This window comes from Halichoeres trimaculatus, unplaced genomic scaffold, assembly GCF_033239565.1.
Source record: "Halichoeres trimaculatus isolate MK-OKI-2021-1 unplaced genomic scaffold, fHalTri1.1 fHalTri1_scaffold_21, whole genome shotgun sequence".
Classification (NCBI taxonomy): Eukaryota; Metazoa; Chordata; class Actinopteri; order Labriformes; family Labridae; genus Halichoeres; species Halichoeres trimaculatus.
In genome coordinates, this window is record NW_027437199.1 from 21,440,898 (window position 1) to 21,464,519 (window position 23,622).

General features: G+C 38.9%; 1 protein-coding gene across 3 annotated transcripts in view; it reads left to right on the forward strand.

Moving 5' to 3' along the window:
- The first annotated feature begins 7,474 nt into the window (after window positions 1-7,474).
- The window catches only part of LOC141810662 (actin nucleation-promoting factor WASL-like), a 41,530-nt gene continuing 25,382 nt past the window's right edge, over window positions 7,475-23,622 (forward strand). Inside the window, exons 1-3 of one of the 3 annotated variants that reach the window (XM_074698399.1) lie at window positions 7,475-7,904; window positions 21,703-21,837; window positions 22,043-22,129. In XM_074698399.1, coding sequence (XP_074554500.1) covers window positions 7,800-7,904; window positions 21,703-21,837; window positions 22,043-22,129 — 327 coding nt within the window. In that variant the 5' untranslated portion in view covers window positions 7,475-7,799. The remainder of the gene's footprint in view (window positions 7,905-21,702; window positions 21,838-22,042; window positions 22,130-23,622) is intronic. The other 2 variants (XM_074698397.1, XM_074698398.1) reach the window with 2 other exon arrangements.

The following is a 23,622-nucleotide window of genomic DNA, read 5'->3' on the forward strand; positions in this document are numbered from 1 at the left end:
TAGACATCATCATTTAACTTTTTAACATTGTCGAGAAAAAAAAAAAAGGGGGGGGGGGGGGGGGGGGGTGTTAAAAAGGAAGCAAACATTTCAAAACATTGGAGAATCACAATTTAAGTTGGATCAGCACCCCAAAATTTTTAAAGAATTGAATTGGGAGAAAAGCATGTCATCCCAGTGTCATTATTTATCAAAGAAGTTGTCTTACATTCATGAGTTTTTATCTGCTAATTTAACCCCTTAAATCCTCAGGGGTCCCAGTTGTGGAAATTTCAAGGTCACTCCATAACAAAAGGCATAAAACCAAGCACTTATCTTGCATAATTACAGTCATATTACACATCAGAGTAAACAGGAGAAACTCAGCTACATTATGACATCAAGTCATACTTCAACCAAACTTTCTGTTCATTTGAGTTATACTTGAGTTATTATTGTGAGCCTGCAACATAATTCCAAAAATGGACACCTCTAATAGATTTTCACAAGTGTTCACCTCATAATGAGACCATAATGAATCAAATAGACCTTCAGATACATCCTTTTCAGTTTGGGTTTGTCATTTTTCTAACAGACACACACACACACACACACACACACACACACACACACACACACACACACACACACACACACACACCAAAAAAAAAAAAAAAAAAAAAAAGTTTTTTCGTGTGTTCAATTTTTAAGTATTGTTTGTCAAAAGCTGCCATCTACTGGGGAAACAGCAATGGTGGCATAAGTTTAAACAAATTGATTTTTTGGATCTCTTTTTCTAAGATCCAAATACAGAAACATGATTTAACTTAATGAGCTGTAGACATGGTGGTTAAAGTTGTGCTCATACATTTTTTTATAAACTGAATAATATTAGGTTCAGGTTCCTTTTATTTGTACCAGTAGGTAGATTTGTTTTTCAGTCACTGAGATCATAACATCCGTTCCATAATGCCAGTGACACAAGTAACTGAACCAAGACACCAATGAAAAAGACAAGAGTGGTTCAGTGAAAGCACAATAGATCATGGTCACCAGTGCTGGTCAATGTGAAAGTGCGAAAGTTTCCTCAAACAGTATAACCACTGGAAAGCTTCACAGTTAGCTTCAAAGTTCAGTTTTCAATCAATGATCATACCAAAGTATTTATATGACTGCACACACCTTGTGGTTTGACCTTTGATAGAAGTTGAACAGTTTCATTGAGGACTCTTCCTAAAACCAATCAACATTTCTTTTGTTTTGGATGTATTTGGCAGAAGGTACGACTTACCACACCACGTAACAAAATCATCAGCAACTGAGCCGTGATTGGACTCTTTCTCACTGAGGAAACCTACAATGACTGAGACGTCAGCGTACTTTATAATGCCTCTGTTGTAATGTTTGCACTGACACACACTTTTGTACAGAATGAACAGCAGAGGTGAAAGCACGCACCCTTGTGGTGACCCCGTGGATGTGTGTTTTTGGTCAGGAAGAGTATTAACTCTGACCTTTTGTGTCCTGTCAGTTAAAGGGTTAAGGATCCATCCGACCAGGTTGCATCCTCCACTCCTCTACTCAGCTGTTAGCAGCCTGTAGCATGTCAGTGCTAACTGATGTAAGGCCTGATGTCTTTCCACAAGATGAGGAGAAGGAGGTGAGGACAACATGCTGGTTCTCGGGTGTGAGCTAAGAAGTGACGACATTAACCTGTCTGTCCATCCATCGTTATTAGGAACGTGAGATCTATCTCCAATAAGATGGACAAGCTAGCTGTGCTAACCCAGCAACAGAGGAAATACCAGAGGTATTGTCAGTTAAAGGGTTAAGGATCCAGCCCACCAGGTTTTTACTTAAATTAATTTGCACTAACAGCCTTTTAGTCAAGATGCAGGGCTGGATGATGTTAGAAGCAGAAGAAAAGTCCACAAAGAAAAGCCAGGCATTTTTATCCAAGTGGTTTAAAGCATGTTGAGCAGCGTCACAGTGGCATCCTCCACTCCTCTACTAGGCCTGTAGGCGAACTGCATTGGATCCAGGACACCTTCTGTTGTCTTCAGGATCTCAGACAACACCAGTTTCTCTAAAATCTTCATGAACTTATTCTGTTAAAAGGCATGTAATCTCAATCTTTTAGAGTTAAATATATATTTATTTTTCTTTTTTCTTCTTTTATTTTTTACTTAATCATTTATCTTATTTACTTCACTGCTTCAATCAGCCGTTTATTTTTGTACTGTAAGTTTTAGTTTTACATTATTTTCTCTTTCACTGCTTTAGTCCTTTAGTATTTTGTTGTCTCGTTTTTTGTTTAAATTTGCTTGTTTTTTTTCTAATCTTCAGTTTACCTTCAGTATTTCCTTATTAAGGTCTCCACATTGCATTTCCATAGTTCCTCTGTTCATCTGCTTAGGTTTTGAGCAAAAGGTCGAAAATTATTTAAAGTCTTAGGAAGGCTGGAATTATGGAGCAGGACAATCAAAGAATACTGGTAGGGTTTTAACCAACAAAATAAAAAAATAAAAAAAATTAGAAAAAAAAGTTTTCTTTCTGACCTCTTCCAACAATTTGTCCTTTTCCACTTGTTGACTGTGACTCATGCTCTGAATGCTCAGTGTTTCTTTCTCTAATCGTTGAGGTTAGTAGCGGTTCAACTCAAACAAATGAAAACTTTAAAAAAAAGTGTTTACTATCTTGTTCATATTCACAACTGAGGCTGAGACGACCATTATAATAGTTCCCAAATCTACATTGTAAAACACGCTGAGGAGATGTGTAAAAGGCCAAAGTGATGAAATATTCATACGGCAGCCTGTAGGGGACGTCTTCCTTAAAAATTCCAAATATAATATTCATGTTGTCCTCTTCCTCCCCTCTCTCGTAACCTCAATTTTTCCTTTTGTTGTCAAAAAATGGGTCAAATGAATGTTTCACAAGAGGAAGGCTCCAGACGGTGTTTCTTCATCCCCCTGAACACATGAAGCATTCACACCTCAATGATGCAGATTCTCTTCCTTTAACCTGCATGAAACAACACAAATATTTAAACACTGATGTATTAAAAAGACTTTCCTGCTCATGCTCACAGCTCGTGCTTTTGTGTGAGCAGTGCACAGAGATGTCAGTGCAGTATCTGCTCATAGTTTAGCTGTCCTGTTGTAGTTTGAGTGAGTGCATACCAAGCTGTATTAGCTGTCAGTATCATTACATTTCTATGAATAGAGCATCTGTGTCCTTGTCGGTGCTCAGACCAACGAACACATCACTTCCTTATTGACGTAATTGCTTACTTGTGTTGTGACAACTGTTTTTTGTTTCATGCACTGAAGACTTTTAGAAAGCTATCCAAGTTATCGTTATACTCAGACTGTCGCAGACATGTGAATCAGAGCTTTATAACAATAACATATTAATATGTTCCACTGTGTCTCCATAAACTCAGTCCTTTTTTCATTCACAGCTGCAAAAAAGTTCAACTTCATCCAGTTTCTGTTTGAGCAGAGCTACAAGTCTTTAACTGCTCAATGATGAGTCATCTCTCACATTTCTATACCTTCCTAAACCAAGGCTAGGTGGAGCCGTGAAGAGTTTCCTCGGGTGTTTCTCCGCCTGTCTGTCGAGTTTTTCAAGATAAACGAGACTCCACTTTGACAGCGAGCAGGGAATTTGGCTGAAGCAGGTAGAGGTCTCGTGGAAAACAGAGTGAAAAGAGAATGTATAGGGCAGGCTGAGTTGAGTTATACTAGTGTGGTAGACGAAGCAGTGGGAAACAGGTGAGCAGGATATCATATTGTTAAAGTGTCTTTAAAAGGAACTTCCCTTCACTATGAGCTTTAGCATCACTTTGCATTAGAATTAAAGCATTTTTGACTCATGAGTGCAAGGTCAAATATCTTTCTGCAAGAATTTTTTTTGACAAAACTATGTGTCTTTAAAGGTTGAAAAGAAAAAAAAAAGAGTTAATTTTCAATTCCGTTTTTATGTTTCACACAAAACCCAACAAAAAGAATATCAAGAGAAAAAAAAAATGTGTGGATTAGCTTGTCAGAAAGGTATTTTCAAACAACTTATAAGAGGTAATCCAGAAAATCCAAAACAACTTGGGAACCAGATTTCACCAGATTCATAAGGTGAGAGGTGGTGAGATATACTTCAGCACTTGACAACCCAGAAAAGCAGAGAGCATTAAAGTTGATGGATGGATGGATGGATGGATGGATGGATGGATGGATGGATGGATGGATGGATGGATGGATGGATGGATGGATGATAAAAAAGTTTTTTCAGATCAGGGGGATTTTTTATTCAAAGAGGATGGTGATTTTCAGCCAGAGTAAAGATGCAGTGAGGAGGATTTTGCTGCATTTTGTCAGAACAGAGTTCATCAGAAATTAATGTAACATCCATAAATCTGTGCATAATCACCTAAAAAACTAAAACTGTTTTGTTTTAGTCAAATAAGATAGAGCTATCTATAGATAGGAGCAAGGGGATTCTATGTTGCCCCGTCATGTTTCTACAGGAGCACAGAGAGGACAAAAAAGTGACATTCTTGTTTTCACATTTTGTGAGTGGCTGCATGAAATGCAACAATTGGAAGACAAAGAAGATTAGGTTGTCGGTTGCTAGGCGCGGCCCTGTTGGCTATGGCTGCCTTTTGCAGCAGCTCTCTCTTTTTCGTCCATTTCTTGTAATTTTTTTGTCTCTTTTTCGTAATCTCTGTATTTGGAGTGGATCATTACTTTGTATGGCTCATTTGCTGGTCATGGACACCAAACTTTTTGTGGCTTCAGTGATATTTTTACTACTTTTCTCCTGTGTTTGTCTGGATATCCTACATGTAACTATGGCTGCATTGTTTACATGTGAAATTAGCTGTTAGCAGCCTGTAGCATGTCAGTGCTAACTGGTGCAAGGCCTGATATCTTTCCACAAGGTGAGGAGAAGGAGGTGAGGACAACATGCTGGTTCTTAGGTGTGAGCTAAGAAGTGACGACATGGACCTGTCCGTCCTTCCATCGTTATTAGGAACGTAAGAGCTATCTCCAATAAGATGGACTAGCTAGCCATGCTAACCCAGCAACAGAGGTAATACCAGAGGGCAGAGTAGCATCATGCTATTCACAGACATGTCTAACAAAGCTAACATCAGACACCAACGCCATGTTGGATGAACTTCACCTGCTGTGAGCAGACAGGATCCAGGAGACAGAGACTGAACAGACTGCTGAAGAAGCTCAGTCCTGGACCCTGTGGAGGTGGAGACTGGCTAAACTGGACAATGATGGACAAGCTGTCATCATCCATTTTCTAATGGATCTTTTTGCACTTTCTATACACTGTCCTACTTTTGTTTTCTTTATTGCTGCTGTGACTTCAATTTCGTTTGTGTACTTGTTACAATAACAATGAAGTTCTATTCTATTCTATTCTATTCTGTTCTGTTCTATTCTATTCTATTCTATAATCAAGTGGTTGCACGTTTCTGATAAAATTCACTCAATAAAAGATAAATGTGCCATGTCGTGCCCAGCAAGTATTACAGCTAAGGTTGTCATCTCAATAAACTCAATAAGTGACATAATCTGCCCTCACACAGATTCAGCAAGAGCCAAAGTTTCTAAAACAAGAACATGAACACACATTGTATATTCAGCTTTTCCTGCAGATGGACTCTGGCCCAAATGCACACAAAGATCTTTGAACCAGAGGTCTCCCACACCTAAAATCAGCTGATGTAATGTTGCTTGTTTTAATGACAGTCAAAAGAAATCTATCTTCCACAAGTTGACTGACAGCTCGGACTTGAATAATTTAGCACCAGTTGACATTTCACACCAGTCTGATGGTTTAAATTATTTGTCAGGTGATATCCACAGTGATAGAAATGTATGCTGGGATAAGACTCTCAAAGTGAGGAATACAGAGTGAGCTTTATTTTTTTACAAACCAAGCTTACTTTGTATATCGAAGATGAAAAAGATCAAAATTTGGGTCAGGGAGATTGTGTGAGAGCTTATTTCATGTCAAGCATGCAAATAAGCTTTCCATTCATTAGCTACTTAGAAATGATGGGAAGATTTCAGACTTGATGAGTGCGGGGTATGATTTGCATATTACATCATTGAAACAACACTTTCTGACGGTTTTAAGTGCCTTGCAACAATGCAGCTCCACCAAATCCTTCTCATTTATTTATTTATTTATTAAAAGAAACATATTTTTGATGTAATATTAATGAACATTTCAGTGTCTCATCCATCTTAATACACCCAAGTGAGCAGTGGGACTACTTGTCATCTGTAGAGTTCATAACAAGGTAGAGATTAATAATGATCAGAAAGAACAGATTACGATTGCATAGAAATGAAAACACAGTACATCACAATGGTCTCAGATTAAAAAAATAGTGCAAATAAGCATGTTAAAGTGCAATTCAGTGCTCTATTTCTTGAGTTGGATCACACAAAGGGTGTGTTGCAAATTTATGGTATTTATTTATTTTAAGCCGGGTTGGGCAGGTTGCAAATGTTTCAAACACCCTAAAGCACACTAATAAAATAAGAAAATGATTCACCAGTGTTGACCTTGTTCTGGCCAACTTATCACAGCCTTCAAGAAGTCTAAATATAGTTAGGTGTTGCTTGTTTTGGAATATAATATGGTTGATGTGAAGCATCTATAGTTTCTATTTTTACAACTGCCAGTTGATGTAATGCAATGTATACTAAGATGCATATGTCAGACATGCCTGAGGCTGTTTAGTAACTGGAGCAGTCTTGATCCTACTATTCTGCTTTACGGGCTATTTATAGTTTATTCTGATAATAACAAGATTTGTGTATTATGCCTCTTTGAGCCCAAGACTGAATTCATCATAACTTAAGGAAAATAATCATTTCATAATGATCTTGTTATCCCTAAAGTATGTCAGCCAATTTCTGCCAAGTGAAAAATAGAGAAACTTGCCACATTAAAAGGACAAATGAATGAAGATTAGGGGCTGAGCTTTCAATAAAAGAATAAAGGAAGGAATAAATGAATGAATTATTTTTTTCTTCCTTTATATATCTTTCTATTTTTCATCAGGGCAAGTTTCTTGACTTATTTACTCATTTTAGGCCCAGAACTTTTTTTTTTCTTTAAGTGTCACTCAAAACTGTGTGTTTTCATCTTGTCATTTCTCTGCAGTTCAATTATTCCCCTCAGAAAGGGAATTGTAAGAAATGATCTTGGCAACTTGCACCTTATTCCTTATCTCCTCCCATTCTGCTCTCGCTCACATTCCTGTCATAAAAGCCACGGGCGGAATAGAGCAAACCATCTTCGTGGAGGGTGTGCTGGGAATAATTGTCGGAACTAGCATAATTTATTCACCAGCGTCTTGACAACACATGTTTTCATATTGAATTAAGTGTATATTCCATTCACACGTTTCAAATACAACAGTTTTGTCTTTGGGATTATGTGGGACACAGCTTTGAATGTTGTACTCCCCCATGCCTGGATGGTGGACTCGTCCTGACACTGCCATGTTGTATGGAGCTGGCTCTGAGCTCTGTGGCGGTCTGACTTCCCAGGAAAGTTTTCACCGTTTCCCTTCTTCGCAGTTTTGACCTTATTTCAAAGAGAAGCGGGAGGTCTCATCGCAATCATTGACGGCGTACGTTTTTTAGCTCCCCAGTGCTGAGGACCCCCGGGATAACCGATGTGAAGGGGTCGGGGAAGGCCACGGATGACCAAAGGATTGTTTATGTATCTTTCTGGATCTCATACTACGAGTTACAGTCGGTGCATACTTTAAGAACTGAACAATTATGAGTGGACATCCGCCACCGCGGCGGATAACAAACGTCGGTTCCATACTACTGACCCCGCAGGAAAATGATGCCCTGTTCTGCCACCTTGGCAGAAAATGCATCGTAAGTTTCTTCCCATCAAATTGTTTGGTAGCTGACTGGACGGGGAAAAGCTAGTATTGCTAACTCTCACCGTGTTTCCTGCCTCGAGACTGGAGTTAAAGCTAGCTCTGAGGTGTAACGGTGTGTTTGTGGCCCTGTATTTTCTCTGTTGTGGTTTGAGAGGTTGTGTTTGTGTAGAATAAGGAACAGTGTGAACTCAAAACTGAACAGGTTGGCTTGTTTTGCCAGCAAGGTTGAGAGCAGATTGGCCGCGTCTTAGTCATGTCAGATTGGCACTGGCACGTAACACCTTGAAGTTGAAGCCTGACACACCTGGAATCATCCAGGAAACCCTGTAGTTCCGCTCACTGCAACCCCGAGCTGCCTGCATACTCGCACCCAGCTCAGTGTTGTGGGCTGTTAAAGCCATCAGCGGACAGCAGGGCAAAGGAGTGATTTTGTACTGGCATTACATAACATAGCAAGCTGAACATTGGTTGTTTTCAGGAAGTGTGTCCACAGAGAAGAATGCACGGAGCAGACTTGTGTGAGACTTACACTGACAAGCTGAAATCCTGTCCTCAATGCAAGACACTCCAAAACTGACCACAAAGCAGACTAAATCTTAAGTGCAATGTCATGATTCAATATTGTGAGAAAGGCATGTCTTACATAACACCTTTAGCATTCAGCTGACTCATTTTTATGTCTGCATGTGCACTGTGCCTGTTGCAAATCCTGTATCTCCAACATATTTCAGCTACATTTCAAGTTTGCTGCCGAAGCAACACCCCACATATAAAAACTCTGAGCATGTTTGTTTTCCTTTATCATCTTATGAGACTGGTTTCCTCCTCAGACATGCCTGATGATTAGCAGAGCTGAATGATTATTAGCTGGATACACAACTTCAGCAGGCGAAGCTTAATATTCAAAGACTTCAGGATGAGACCAAAGACTGCCAGTCAGAGTGGCTTAGTTCTTAAATTTTGTCAATTTTACAATCATTTAAATGTTAGGATTGCATTTTACATCATGGAGGGTGTAGTCCCATAAAGTATGTAAGCTTGTACATTAAAAGGCATGGATATAAAAATGGTCATAAAAATATTCAGTAGGGAAACATTTTCTCTCTTTCTCCCTAATAATCAGCACCTATATATTTTTATTTTTTTTATAAGGGATGAGCCGATACCAGCTGTATTTCAAGGTATCAGGTACTTGTCTAGGCTGCCAATACCAGCAGCTAATACTCAAGGCAAAACAAAAAATTGGGGAAAAAAAGTTGAAGTAAGTCCTCCTTTCCAGTGGTTGGCGCTACACTGCTGAAGTTTGACATCAAAGCAGATGTGTATCAGGTCCTGTTCAGACAATTTGAAGGAAACAGGGAGAGTTAACAGGAGAGTTGGCAGTTTATTTAAAAAAAAAAAACTAAAACTCTGGAAGTTGTTAGTTTTAATTTGCACTTTGTCAATTTTTTAAAAACAAATCATAAACTCAGAGAGTTGTTTGTGTTTTATTTCAGACTTAATGACAGAGTAACTGTGGCTTAGTTCAAAATGATTTATGACCATTAATTTGATTTTTCAAGAGTACTAATGGTATTGGTACCTGATACTCAAGAGGGAGTAACTGTATCAATTAGACCTGTCACGATAATCAATAAATCAATTAACTGAACGATAAATAAAAACGTCCTCGGTAAGTTTGCCAGCCTCGATAAACTGACACGTGCATGCATGGTTGTTTGCCTCCTCTCTTTCGACCAAAGAGGCTGAATAAGAAGATGGCTCACTACCTCTATCTTTCTTAACACCGGGGTGCATTGCTTCTAAAGTGGATTTATAGCGGAGTGAGCATCTGTCAAAAATGCGATCTTTGGGGTGAAGACGAGGCTGCTTGCGCGTACACACGGAGAGGGCTGAAGCGAGCGTCCTGAGGGGTAAGGAGGAAACACACGCTAATATGAGTGATAGCACCAAAGATACGGTTCTTAAGCCGCCTGCCACAGTCCCAGTGTGGGAATATTTTGTTTTTTATCAGAATGAACAAAGTGTGAGCTCATGAACACCAACGAGCTGATATGTCGTATTTGTTTGAAAATAGTGGCGAAGAAGAAGAAGAAGAAGGGGAGGTGCAGCGGAGCCTTGTTCTTTGACAATCCGCTCTTACTGAGGCTTTTGGTCTGCAAAGTAAATAGAAATAAAAGCTCCAAATGGTGGGAGCTCAAAGACAGCTACATTGCCAAAGAAATGCAACCCTTCAATATGGTTGAAAGCCAGAAATGTTCAAAATGTTAGACAGACAGTACGGATTGACTGGGAAAAAGTACATGTTACAAACAATTCAGGAACTGTATAAACTCCCTTTTATTTAGGCTATAGTTTTTATTGTTGTGGGGTTTTTTTATTGAAGTTTTGTTTTTTCTTTACAGAGACAGGGTCTATGTTTTAATGTTTTTGATTAGTATAATCTTTATTTACTTGCATTTTTTTCTAAAAGAGAGTCCATTTCATTTTCATTGAATTTTTTTCTCTTTCTTGTTTGTTGAATTTATTATATTTTTTTGTTTAATTTATTTTATTTAAAAGATACTGATTTTTTAATTACAGTTAAATACTCTTAAGAAATTAAAGTTTCTTGCTTTTGATATGGTGTACTCACTTTATTATCCTATTTATCATAATTACACCAATAAAAAATTGGAAAAAAAATGACAATAAAATTGTTTATAAGCAATAATATTTTGGACAATTATCGTCGAGCAAAATTTGTTACCGTGACAGGCCTAGTATCAGTCTTAAAAAGAAAAAGTGGTATCGAACATCCCTTTTTTTTTTTTTCTTAAGAGTAAGAAAGGCAGGGATTTAGATAGAAAAGAGGCATTATTAAACTAAAACGAGTACCAGTTCTAATTGCAATCTGTAATCAATTAATTGAAGCTGGGAAATCAAGCACTCCTGTGAAAGCAAAGGTCCCTTAAATGCCAAAGTCTTCATCCATCCACTTTGCCATCAAACTAAGCATGTTCGCCAATTAGCAGCAGCGGGGTCTAATATCTGGAATTTTGATGTATTAGCTGCTAGGTCGTCTCATCCAATTGCATCTTAGTTTCATTTTTGAGGTATTTCTGCAAATACTAGCTGCAAATGCTACTTTCTATGTAGATCTTCCCTGCACTTACAACTGACAGGGTTTTTCATTTTCAAATAGTAAATCATTCAGTTCACTAAAGACTTTTTTTCCCTCCTCTTTGGATGTCTATGGCACATTTTGCACATCAGAATTGGGTTATTTACCTCTCAAACAGCCATATATTTGATGCCACTTTTACTTATCACCATCTTCACTGCTGGAATGTAAAAAAATAAACAACTTTTATCAGTTGTTTTTGCAGGATAACATTTTAAGATTGGAATACTTGATAATAAACTTTCATATGGTGTAACAGATAGTTGATATTCTGCATCCCTAATAACAGTTCTGCTTTTACAAAGAATTAGAGTAAGATCAGTAACAGGAGCGTGACAGTCTGTCTGTAATAAATGATGGACCCTGTGATTCAAACTGTTGCAGTCTGAAAACATTGATTGCATCACTGTCAGGCATTTGAGGGCAGGCAATTACTTGCAATTCTGGCTGCGAAAGTGTTTGATATTCTTTAACTAAATTTCTCTAAGCTTCATGCTTCTCTTCAAGGTTGAGGAAACAGTTGTGTAATAATTCTGGAGTTTGGATGTTGTATCTTGTAAATGTCACCCGCCTATAAACAAGTCACCTGTTTTTGTGACCTTTCCTGATGAGCTCATTATAACCTATGTTGTGCTCTGTAGATATAGGTCAGTTAGGTCAAGAGGCAGTTCAGTCATAGAAGCAGAGCAAACAGATCTACATCTCTCTGCACGGTTCACAAAGCCTTTTCTCAGGTTACTTCCTCATCGTGGCAGAAGCTTCCTGTAATTGTCATAAAGTTAAGGTGTTCCTGACCAAATGAGAAATGTCTCTTCCTCATTGCTGATAAAGCTCACCTCTCTGCCATGAGCTCGTCATGCTCCCAGAGTGTGAGGCTTTACTTCCTGTCCCATGACACAAACTGGGAGGCTCTGGTGTCCCGCCTCTTCCTCCTGTGCATGACCACACAGGTTTTTCTGAGGCGTGCCTTCGTACACCTATGTAACCTGTTTGGAGAAAACATCCAGTGACAGTGCTCCTCTGGTATTCTGGCAGTCGTGTCACTCAGCATGTGACGGAGAATCAAGAACATTCTTCGCAGTCCTACGCCCTGGCGTGTCTGTAGACACATTTGTATGCAGAGTGAGTGTGTGAGAGAGACTGGTAGACAGTGACATTGTGTGTCTCCCAGACCGCTCTAATTGAAATGCCCATTAGTGATTTAGTGGCTCTAATAGTTTTGGCAGAGGATGAGATTTTACATCCGGCAGTGATTCAAAAGGCAACTTTTCCTGCATGGAATTACCAAGGGGATTGTTTTTAGGGTTCCATGGAAAATAAATTGGATGCACAACATTTTTAGAGTCTAATGCCAGAGAAAGCCTTTTAGTGAAGCAAGAGTTCTTTCATCAGTGTCCAACTACCCCACATCATATTTTAGGAATTGAAGTATTTCAGCCCATCTCACACATGCGTAAAGACTGAGTGGAACACATCCAGGTACATTCACAGTGGTCTCACTCACTGCTCTTACGCATTAGTATTCCTTCTGCTGTTTTCACCATCAGCAACACTGTCTGACTGGGCAAAAGGTGGAAGGAGTCCAATTCACACTGTGTGCCTGTGTGTGTGTGTGTGTGTGTGTGTGTGTGTGTGTGTGTGTGTGTGTGTGTGTGTGTGTGTGTGTGTGTGTGTGTGTGTGTGTACAGACTGCCTGATCAGCAGTCCTTTCCAACAGGAAGTCCCGTGGTCGTTCTCCTCTGGTGAATTGTGCTGGAGAAGTGGAACATGACTCCTCTTTTTCTTTTCAGATTTGCTTCACCCTCTACTCCCCTCCACTAACACTCATATTTTGCGTTCTTTCACTTTCCCACCTTGCATGTTTTGAATCCCCTCTGGTTTTGTTTTTTCTTCTGTCTCTACTCAGCACTTACTGTTCAGGAGTATGCCACAAAGGGTGATGGTAGGCCTGTCACGATAACAAATTTTGCTAGATGATAATTTTCTAAAATATTATTGCCGATAAACAATATTATTGTCAATATTATTTTATTTTTTTCCATTTTTTCATTGATGCAATTATGATAAATAGGATAATTAAGTGAGTACACCATATCAAAAGCAAGAAACTTTAGTTTCTTGAGAGTATTTAACTGTAATTAAAAGGTCAGGATCTTTTAAATGAAATAAATTAAACAAAAAATATAATAAATTTAACAAACAAGAAAGAAAAAAAAATGAATGAAAATGAAATGGACTCTCTTTTAGAAAAAAATACATGTCAATGAACATTCATACTAATCAAAAACAATAAAACATAGACCCTGTCTCTAAAGAAAAAACAAAACTCAAAAAAACCCCCAACAACAATAAAAACTATAGCCTAAATAAAAGGGAGTTTATACATTTCCTGAATTCTTTGTAACATGTACTTTTTCCCAGTCAATCCGTACTGTCTGTCAAACATTTTTAACATTTCTGGCTTTCAACCGTATTGAAGGGCTGCATTTCTTTGGCAATGTAGCTGTCTTTGAGCGCCCACCATTTGGCGCTTTTATTTCTATTTACTTTGCAGACCAAAAACCTCAGTAAGAGCGGATTGTCAAAGAACAAGGCTCCACTGCACCTCCCCTTCTTCTTCTTCTTCGTCGCCACTATTTTCAAACAAATACGACATATCAGCTCGTTGGTGTTCATGAGCTCACACTTTGTTCATTCTGATAAAAAACAAAATATTCCCACACTGGGACTGTGGCAGGCGGCTTAAGAACCGTATCTTTGGTGCCATCACTCATATTAGCGTGTGTTTCCTCCTTACCCCTCAGGACGCTCGCTTCAGCTCTCTCCGTGTGTACGTGCGAGCAGCCCCGTCTTCACCCCAAAGATCACTTTTCTGACAGGTACTCACTCCGCTATGAATCCGCTAAATCTGCTATACAAGTGATGCACCCCGGTGTTGGGAGAAATAGACGTAGTGAGCCATCTTCTCATTCAGCCTCTTTGGTGGAAAGAGAGGAGGAAAACAAACATGCATGCACGTGTCAGTTTATCGAGGCTGGCAAACTTACCGAGGACGTTTTCATTTATCGTTCAGTTAATTGATTTATTGATTATTGTGACAGGCCTAGGTGATGGTCTATTTTTTGGGGAACTCCAGTTTGCAGTTAGCAATCACAGTTTTTGTGTTGTTTTCATCTTTTCATTTAGTTTGAGATATGTTCTGACTAAAAGCAGGATAAATTTTTCCCCTTGAGACATTTACAAAGACCATTTACTGTATTTTCTTGTTTCTTTACATCCTCCAACAGGGATAGACCAATTATTGGCCAGTCAGATTATCGAATATTCAGCATTCTCATGAGCCTCGGCATCTGCTTTTTTTTTTAGTCTGATGGCCAATAAGAGATCAATTTAAAACTGACAAAACTTATTTTGTCTCTAAAACAACCATACCTTTCTATCTGCAGTCTCTACTCTGTCTCCCACGTTGTCCCTCCCATAGCACCATCTAATTGGTTACACACAGAGGGACTGCACTTTTTTTTTTTTTAATTAAATTATTAGTTAACTTAGTAAGAGATACTGCTGACCCCAGGAACTCCCTTCACTGTTTGTTTGAACCTAAAACAAAGATAAGTGAAAGATAAAATGACACTTCAGTTATATTAAAATTTTGAAAAACTTTATTTACTGTAAAGACTTAAAGGAGATATCAATTTATTTAAGTTTTCATTTTAACTTATTGGGACATGCTGCTGATCCTGAGAGGTGTTCAACATAAAGTATGTAATTTAAGTGTTGGAGTTTGTATTACTCAAAATTTGACACCAATATTTTAATTTTTCTGCAAGTGAACATTGGCTCAAAGTATCAGTTATTGGCCTCTTTGACAACTAATAATCAGTTTCAATATTGGCCCTGGAAAAAAAACACATCTGTCTCTTCTCTTTTCAGTCACATGTTTCTGCTGAGTCTCAGTTTCGCTGTAAATAATAACTCACATATACACCCTCATGATTCGTCTGCTGAACATACATCTTAAATACCTGGTTCATTGTGTCCTCTGGAGGTGCGCCCAGTTTTTGGTTTTTAGTAAGTCTTAGTTTCACTGTAAACAGGATGTTACATGGAGGCTTTCATCAAGGTGTCAAAAAAAATTTCTTGTGGGTTTCTCTGCAAATATCTGTCTTAGGTTTATAAAATATCACAATGCACATTTCTAAAATCTAAAAATCTATCTCTAGCTATCTTTCTAGCTATCTCAAGTCTGTCCTTGAAAGAGAAGTTAACAACTTTTAAACAGCATATTTGTTCAGTTGAGGTGAATCTGAGGCGTTTCAGGGTATCAGGAAATCTTAATGTGAGTGGCTGATGCAAAACAGAATCAGAATTGATTCAGTAGTTTATATGCATCTTTATTCAGTGTTTGTTTATTTTTATGGGTTTTCACTTAGGCTGTGTCCGAAATGGCATACTAACGTACTACTCATACTAAGTATGACGTCAAAAATAGTATGTAGTGCGTTCACATTAAATAGTATGAAAAGATTGTGTGCGCGAGAAATACCCGGATGTATACTATATCGGTAAAATTTTTAAGTATGGGAGGTGGGCATACTAGTCGTACTGACACGCCCCATAATGCATTGCGAGCCCCGTATTTATAAACGTTAATACAGAATGAGATGACAAGATGAGAAGCAACTAAAATGGACTTAGCTCTACAGGGAAACCTAAACGTAAGTACAAAGAAATAAAGTGCCTGAGGCGACGGACGGATCGTCTTCGGTGTCTGCGAGCAGTAAACATTTTTTAACTTTTTGAAGAGAGATGAATTCGTTTTGAGACCGGTGTTAGCTAAAAAATCATCCACTAGCGAACTTCCCGTTTTCAAAATAAAAGCACCCGTTTATCTCCTTTAAGTTCTTTAACGCTTTTGTAAATTAGGCTCTTGTTTTGGAGCGGACCGGAAGTTTCTTCGATAGCATATTGGCGCTCTTAACAGAATGTCCGAAATGTCGAAATTAAATTTGTATCCGTGCGTTTTGTGGCCCAAATTACCACATTTTGGTTTTCTACGTGATGACTTTCTCGCCTAAAATGTTCTTAAAACTTTCAAATGTGGAGAATCAACAGAGATATTTGATAGCCTGGTGTGCTTCCATAGACTTATGTGTGCTTCCAATTTTTGTCGTTGGAGGTTTTGAAATGCATCATGGGAAACCGAGTAGTATACTACGGTGTAAACGGTTGGCACTCTAATCATACTTATAGTATGTAGTATACAGTATATACACAACGACCATGTAGTATGTAGTATGTTAGTATGCCATTTCGGACACAGCCTTAGTGTTTTATCACTTTTGTCTCTCTTTTTTTCTTGCGTTTTTTTTTTTTTTTTTTTTCCTTCTTGCGTTCTTTTTTAACTTGCAGCATTTTTATTTTACCTCTGATGTTTCCTCTTTAAGACTTGTGACAACACTCCTCAGCTCGGCTCTTGTTTCTCTAGTCTTTATTCAACATTGTTTTTTTAATTATTGTAATTTCAATTATTATAATGATTTTTGTTAATTTTCAGCACTTTTTGTTGCATAACACTGCATGAAAAGTGTTTGTACGGTCTGATAAAGTATGAAGCTACTAGTAGTGAAAGAAAATCTCAGTAACATGATTTGATCCTCTTCAATCAAAACTTGTCTTTTCTTCTAATAGCAAAACTGCTCTAACACTAAAACCACACCTTCCCTTCCCTTATCTCGTTATGAGGAACAGTTAGCTCACATGGAAATTCACATTTTGATATGATTATATTGCATGTTCCACATTAGACATTTATTGTGTTCCTCATTTGATATATCATTAAAACTTTATGGTGTTGGACACTCGGAGGAAAAATCACTCAGTGATTTACTCTTAGAAAATTGAACAGCCTCCACCTTAAATTTGGGGGCTTTAATCTACTGAAGAGTAATATCTACCTCCTTAAAGCTTCTGTGTATGACTGAGCGAGCGTGTTTCGTCGTGCTTTGATGACGTAACACCCTGAGCTCCGCTCCCTGCAGCCTTTCGGCCTTGTCAGGAGCAATCAGCGCTCTGCAGGCAGATGAAACCCCGGGAGCCTCCGAGCCTCGACCCTATTACAGTCAGTCGCTGCACACACAGAGAAGCCAAATTCACATTATTCCCCCGGTCTGAGGTAATGCTGATCCAAAACGTACCGATCAAAAGCTGCCAGAGTGTTTGCATTAATGTGAACAAAAATATCTCTGAACGGAAAGACAAAGCGCTCGCATGTCAAACTGAAAAATGCGAATGTGAGGCTGAAGCATAAGGAAAATACAAACCAGATAAACTCTCTGTGGCACAGGAACTGTCAGCATGAAAATATACTGGGATTATGTCACAACTAGGGACAGATATTTCTCTGTTTGATTAAAATACAGCGTGATTTTAGTCAGGAAGACTAAAAATGTAGCAGAAGAATCCTCTAGACCTTGAAAGAATATATCCTGTAGGCATTTTAATTTCCCCCCTTCTGCTTCTGCATATGTCCCTAATTTAAACATCCTGTTCACCCACCAAATTACAAAGAGCAGCCCTGTATGTTGTCCTGTCCTGTGCCGTAATCCCTGGAACTACAGAGTCAAACAGCCATTAACATCAGCAGGCACTTCCTGCGTTGATGCTCTGTGTTTCATGTGTGTGGTAATGGTGACTGTGATGTGGACCCCGAGAGGGAGAAAATCCCTCCAGCCACCTGTAAAAACCTGTAGGAGGCCGATCTGCTCGTACGATGGGGAATGTGGGAACTGTGTGTGTGAGTGTGTGCACTACAGGTGGGCTGGTGTGAGACTGAGACTGTGAGGCTAGCAGACTCTTTTCATGAGAAGGTGTTAGGCTTCAAACATCTTAAACAGAAATTTCACAAATCTTGGTACTAGGGCTGGGGGTAAACGATTATTTTTAAACAATTAATCAGGCGATTATTTTATCGATTAGTCGACTAATGTAACGATTAATTGGACGATTAGTCTAACGATTATTTTTCTGTTGTTTAATTATTTCAAAACCATAATGTATCCCAAATAAATGCCAAACAATTCTCTCTCATAACAGAGCTAATTAAACAACACTGTTTTGCACAGCAAAATGCTAAATATAGAATAAAATTATAAAAAATAAAATGGCCAGTCTGTTTACTCTTACAGTCCAATAGTGCTGCATCTAACAATTATTTTCAAAGTTGACTAATGTATCGATTATTTTTTCGATTAGTCGATTAATCACGGTTATTATGTGTTTCAGCCTAATTTGGCCTTTAAAATGTGCAGACCTGTAAAATTCAACCTGTGTGTTGCATTTTCACTGCATTTACCCAGAGTTAGGTTCTCACCTCTGATTGGTCAGCCCTGTGTCATGTTTGTTTGTTTGTTTATCTGTATTTCATTCATGATAGCATAAAAAAATATAAGTACTATACAAAAAAATTAAAGAAATCTCAAAATGAATGGAGCAGGTAACAGGGAAATGAAGTTGTTGTACGCTGTGTTGGACAGACCGCTTATTAGTGACTTTGGGCTTGTTTTTTAATGTTTATTTGGTTATTGGGGCTTTGCTCTCTGTATGATCCCGCCTGACTCTCTCCCAGCTCTCCATGACAATATGTTTAGTTTCGTTTCTCTACATGCGCTATTTTGCTCATGCCCCTCCTCCTCCCCGCTGAGTGTGAGCTTGAGAGTGAGAGCTCCATCAGTTAAATATCCTCTCTATTCAAAAGTTAGGGGAGTTTTGACACTAGCTTGTGACTCAGATCCTGTAAAACTGTCGGTAACAGAGAGTGAAGGAGACTCTAAATCACGTTATCAGACGCTCAACTCCGGGAGCTGTCAGGCTGTCCAAGCCGGAGATGCAGAGCCTCCGTCAGCGTGCAGCGCTCTCTGGGAGTGGAGATTTTTCCTCATCAATATTCCTCACATATGAACTTAGTGATCTTTTCCCATAAAAGTATCCAATAACACAGCACCTCATGCTGTGAACTGAAGTTACAAATGAGTATTACCCCCTGGTATTTGATTTGTGACAACGACAATAAAAACAATAATACGACGCATTGACTATTAAAATTTGCATCGATTAATTTTTATCGTCGACTAGTCGATTATGTCGACTAATCACTGTAGCCCTACTTAGTACAAACAAAACCCAAAACGTTCATCTCTTACATCCTTTCAGACTCATTTGTTCCCTTTTTTCCTCTGAACTTACTTAATGCCTCTCCTCTCAGTCATATTTCTGAGCTGCTTGTCAGACATGGTCTCGATGGTCTTTTTTCTGTCAGCTCCAGGGAAGAACAGGACAATCTAACCCCTGCAGATTTCCTGTCGACCTGTCAGTCAGGAGTTATGTCATAATACTACTAAGCTACCCACAAAATCTAAATCGGATGGACGGATCTTAAAAATCTAAGTTAACTCAGAAAAGACTCGTCATTAAGAGCTATCACTGGATTTGTTGCCGCTCTTGTAACAATAGCTGTTCTGGGAACAGTAACAAGTCAGTGTGTGTTGCATTGCATCACAGCAGATGCTTGCTGACGTCTCATATACGTTTCTGCTACGTCATGCAAACAAACCATGTTTTTTTCAGCTTTGCACAAGGGAACAGCAGGAGAAAATGTGTCCTTTATTTCTAATTCTCTCTCAAAGGTGTTTTAGAAGACCATTATTTCAGCCTCCGTCTGAAACACATTGGCTACATTTACATGCAGTCAGTAACCCTTTCATACTCAGAATATTAGGAAAAATCTGGTTAGGCACGGCCATGTGAACACCAATAACCCTTTTTAAAAACCACAATATGCTCATTTTCCAGTTTTCAAAAACCTGAAAATCACCTCTATGTTACTCCTTTTCTTACCCTAATATTTTGTCATGTATACACCCATCAGATATCCCCATCCAAAGGAACATTAACACAAGGAATCTCGGTCTTTTGAGTACAGGGAGTTCTCTGTGCTGCTGCTGCTGTTGTTGTAGCTGCTGTTGCTATAGATTGAGGAAGAAGCAAGACCGACATGCATTGCATCTAGGTGTTGTCTGTGCGTCGCTGTTTTGATTAGGGTACCATGGAAAAAGGAATGACCCTGTTTGCTCACGCATGTAAACGGATTATTCCAAATGTTTAAGAAAATAGGATATTAACCTTAACCTGCATGTAAAAGTAGCCAGTGTTTTAGCTGCTGTCTCTTTAAGACTCCCTGCTCCACTCCCCTCCCCTTCCCCCTGATTAGCCAACCCTCTGGAAGCCTGTCAGGGTCAGAGCTATCGGCAGACCTTAGCTGAGTCAGGAGATTATTATGCGATGACCTCATGGTTTTAGCAAGTCCCACAAAGAATCTATGGAGATATCGTGCTCAGGGATGGGTATTGATAAGATTTTATTGATACCAATCGATTCTGCTTGTCGATCTGGCTCTGTATTGATTTCCTTATCAATTCCTCCCATTAATTATTTTAGCACAAAAATTAGCCATACATGTTTTATTTGTCAAAAAAAATTAATTGAGTTTAAAAGTTAAAAAAAAAAGAAATTGGTCACTGGATCAGGATATCTCTGGACATAAATAAATAAAATTAAGAGAAAATTTCACATCATGTGACATTGATGTACTGTTTTGTTGTGTTATCGACTGAAATTGGCCATCTAGTGGTTATAGCAATACTTTTATTTGTTTTGAACATTGATCCTGCATGTAAAAATCAATTCCCTAGTATTTTAACATTTAGAGTTCTCAGTAACTGTGAAATGTTTTTGTGATTAAAGTGGAAATTCTGTTGTAAAACCTAAGTTATACTGCTAGCATGTCAATACAATTTCCATATACGTTAGCATCAAAACAGTGCTATTTTCACTGTTTCCAATTTTGGTCCATTAGGAGATGTGTTGAATGTACTGAATATGAATCTTTTGTGAAAGAGTAATGTACATTTCATTGTGAGTTCAGTTCTCAGTAAAACTTCAGAGAAAATCCTGAAGCAGTGTTTTCTTGGGAACCTGTTTTCTATCTGCTAAGCTAGTATAGCTGGGGCGAATAGTTGACTTAACGTGCGGCAGCTCCAGCGTTTTGTAAAGAATCAATAAGAGAATCGTTAAGCATAAGGCTAATGATGTTGATGGTTTGAACCATGTATTCTCAATTCTTAACAGGAACCCGTTTGAACTGGTTTTCGATACCCATCCCTTCTTGGACTGTTTTAAGCACGGAGCATTTTCAGCGATTAACAGACTGATTCTGAAATTTCTTCAATATATAGATCTACAAGTTTAGTCTGAGCATCCAGCGCTCTTGCCTTACCTGATTTATGTGGTTTGATAACTTTGGAGGCAGAAATTAGGGATGGTTATACTGGAATAGGGGGGTTCTTGTTCTGAGCTGTTACTCCTGTCATTATGTGTCTTCGTCGTGAAGATCAGATGCGACCATCACAGCTGGCACCTGGGGAGTTTAGCATACTCATGCTTTCTGAATCAAGATAAATAAAGTGTTTAAAAGGATATCGAAGCCAAAATGAACACCAGCCTATTGATGCCATCTGTGACCACAGGAGAAAACACTTATTCCTAACTCTGTTTCTCTGTCTTCCTCCAGACGTTGTCCTCAGCAGTGGTCCAGGTGTTCACAGCAGATAGAAACTCCAGCTGGAACAAGAAATGCTGCGGTGTGGCCTGTCTGGTCAAAGACAACCCTCAGAGATCCTACTTCATCAGGGTCTTTGACATCAAGGTAAGACGAGAGCACTTCTGCTCGTTCCCAGTACATCACTGAGGTTTTGTTCCCGTGGTGGCTGGGAGATAATGGCACTCCTCTGATTCAACATCCAGACCCACAGACCAACAGTGTCTTTCCTTCTAAGACCTGTAGCTTCACTGCCTGTTGTACTCAAAGTTAACTCTCATTAAACCTTACCTCGTGTGTGTTTTCTCCACAGGATGGTAAGATGACGTTCGAACAGGAGCTGTACAACAACTTCACCATCTACCTCCCCAAACCTTACTTCATCACATTTGCTGGAGATGTAAGTCATCTGTGCACATTCCTCTGTGTTATTTCTGATCCTCTGTGTTTTAGGTCAGGGCCCAGATTTAGTCACAAGCCAAAAAAACTCTCATCACTTGGTATTCTTGAATTCACTAATTTGTTTAAATGTAGCTGGACAGTGCAAGGAAGGAAAATCCCTCCAGCCTCTCCTTCTATTTTAAAAAGTGACTCACATTAGAGATGCTGTAGTCAATTTGAGTGAATGAAACATGGCACTGCTTCCCTGAAGGAACCTCTTATAAAAAATCCTCCACGTTTATGACATTCAAACACTCCATGATGCAACAGTCGACTGAGCAGGAAAAAAAGACGAGAACCTGTTCAACAAGCTGTCATCCACCAAACAAAGAGCTCCTGTCTATATCAGAAATACCTCACACCTGTACTGACATCTGTGTTATAAATGAAGAGTGCTGTGAGTCTAAATTATCAGTTTGAGTCTGTTAGTGATAACTTTCTAACTTCCTTCAACCCAACAGTGGCTATGTTTACATGTAGGGTGTAACCCTTTCATATTTGCAATATGTGCAATAACCTGGTTGAGCACAGCCATGTAAACACAAAAAAACCTTTTTAAAAAAAGGAATAGCTCATTAAAAAACATTAAAAAAAATAAAAAACAAATCACCCCTGTGCTTTTCTAACTTTAATATGTAATCATGTATGCGCCTATCAGGAAATCCTCATTTAAAGGAACATTAATTTGTTTTCTGTGCATGTTCTGTTCGCAAGGAATCTCGGGCTGTGTCCAAAATCACTCATGCCTTTTTGGAGTGCTGTTTGAAATCTGAGCGAGCATGGTCATACCCTGTAAAGTTCACTCAGTGGCCCTCATTTATCAACCTTGCGTGGGAATTGGCGCAGATCTGGGTGTAGAAACGATCCTACGACAATGTTCACGCGTGATTTATGAAATGTGCCAATAACGGCGTACGCCTGGTCAGCTGTTGATAAATGTGGAAGCTGAAACCAATCGTAATTTTCATAACACGCCCCTAAATATTCAAGGTTCAGCTGGCCGAACCCACTGTCACGCTATGACATGGAGGGATGCAATACAGGAAAAAGGGAACTTCTCCATGCCGGTAATCTACAACGCCATAGCAACAGAGGTAGAGAGAAATGATGCCCTGTTGTTTGGCAGCCGCAAAAGTAGAGCAAATCAAAAACTCACCTGCAAGGAAATCACTGCAGTGATTCAGCAGCGTGGATGTGACAAACTAAATTACAGCAGAGTTTTTTAAACATTTAATTTACGCATCCTTCGTTTACACCTTGATTAATTAACCCGTGATGTCTGACTGTTAGAAGCCACAGTATTATTAATTGTTTCTGTTCAGGTCCAGAAACGTGGAAAGTTGTCTTTTAAAGATGTGTTTGAGCTCTGACAGAAGCTGCAGACTCCAGCCTGAACCTGTCACAGACTGAGAAGGGAGTGGAGCTGAAGTGAGTCGAACGTGCGCAATTACG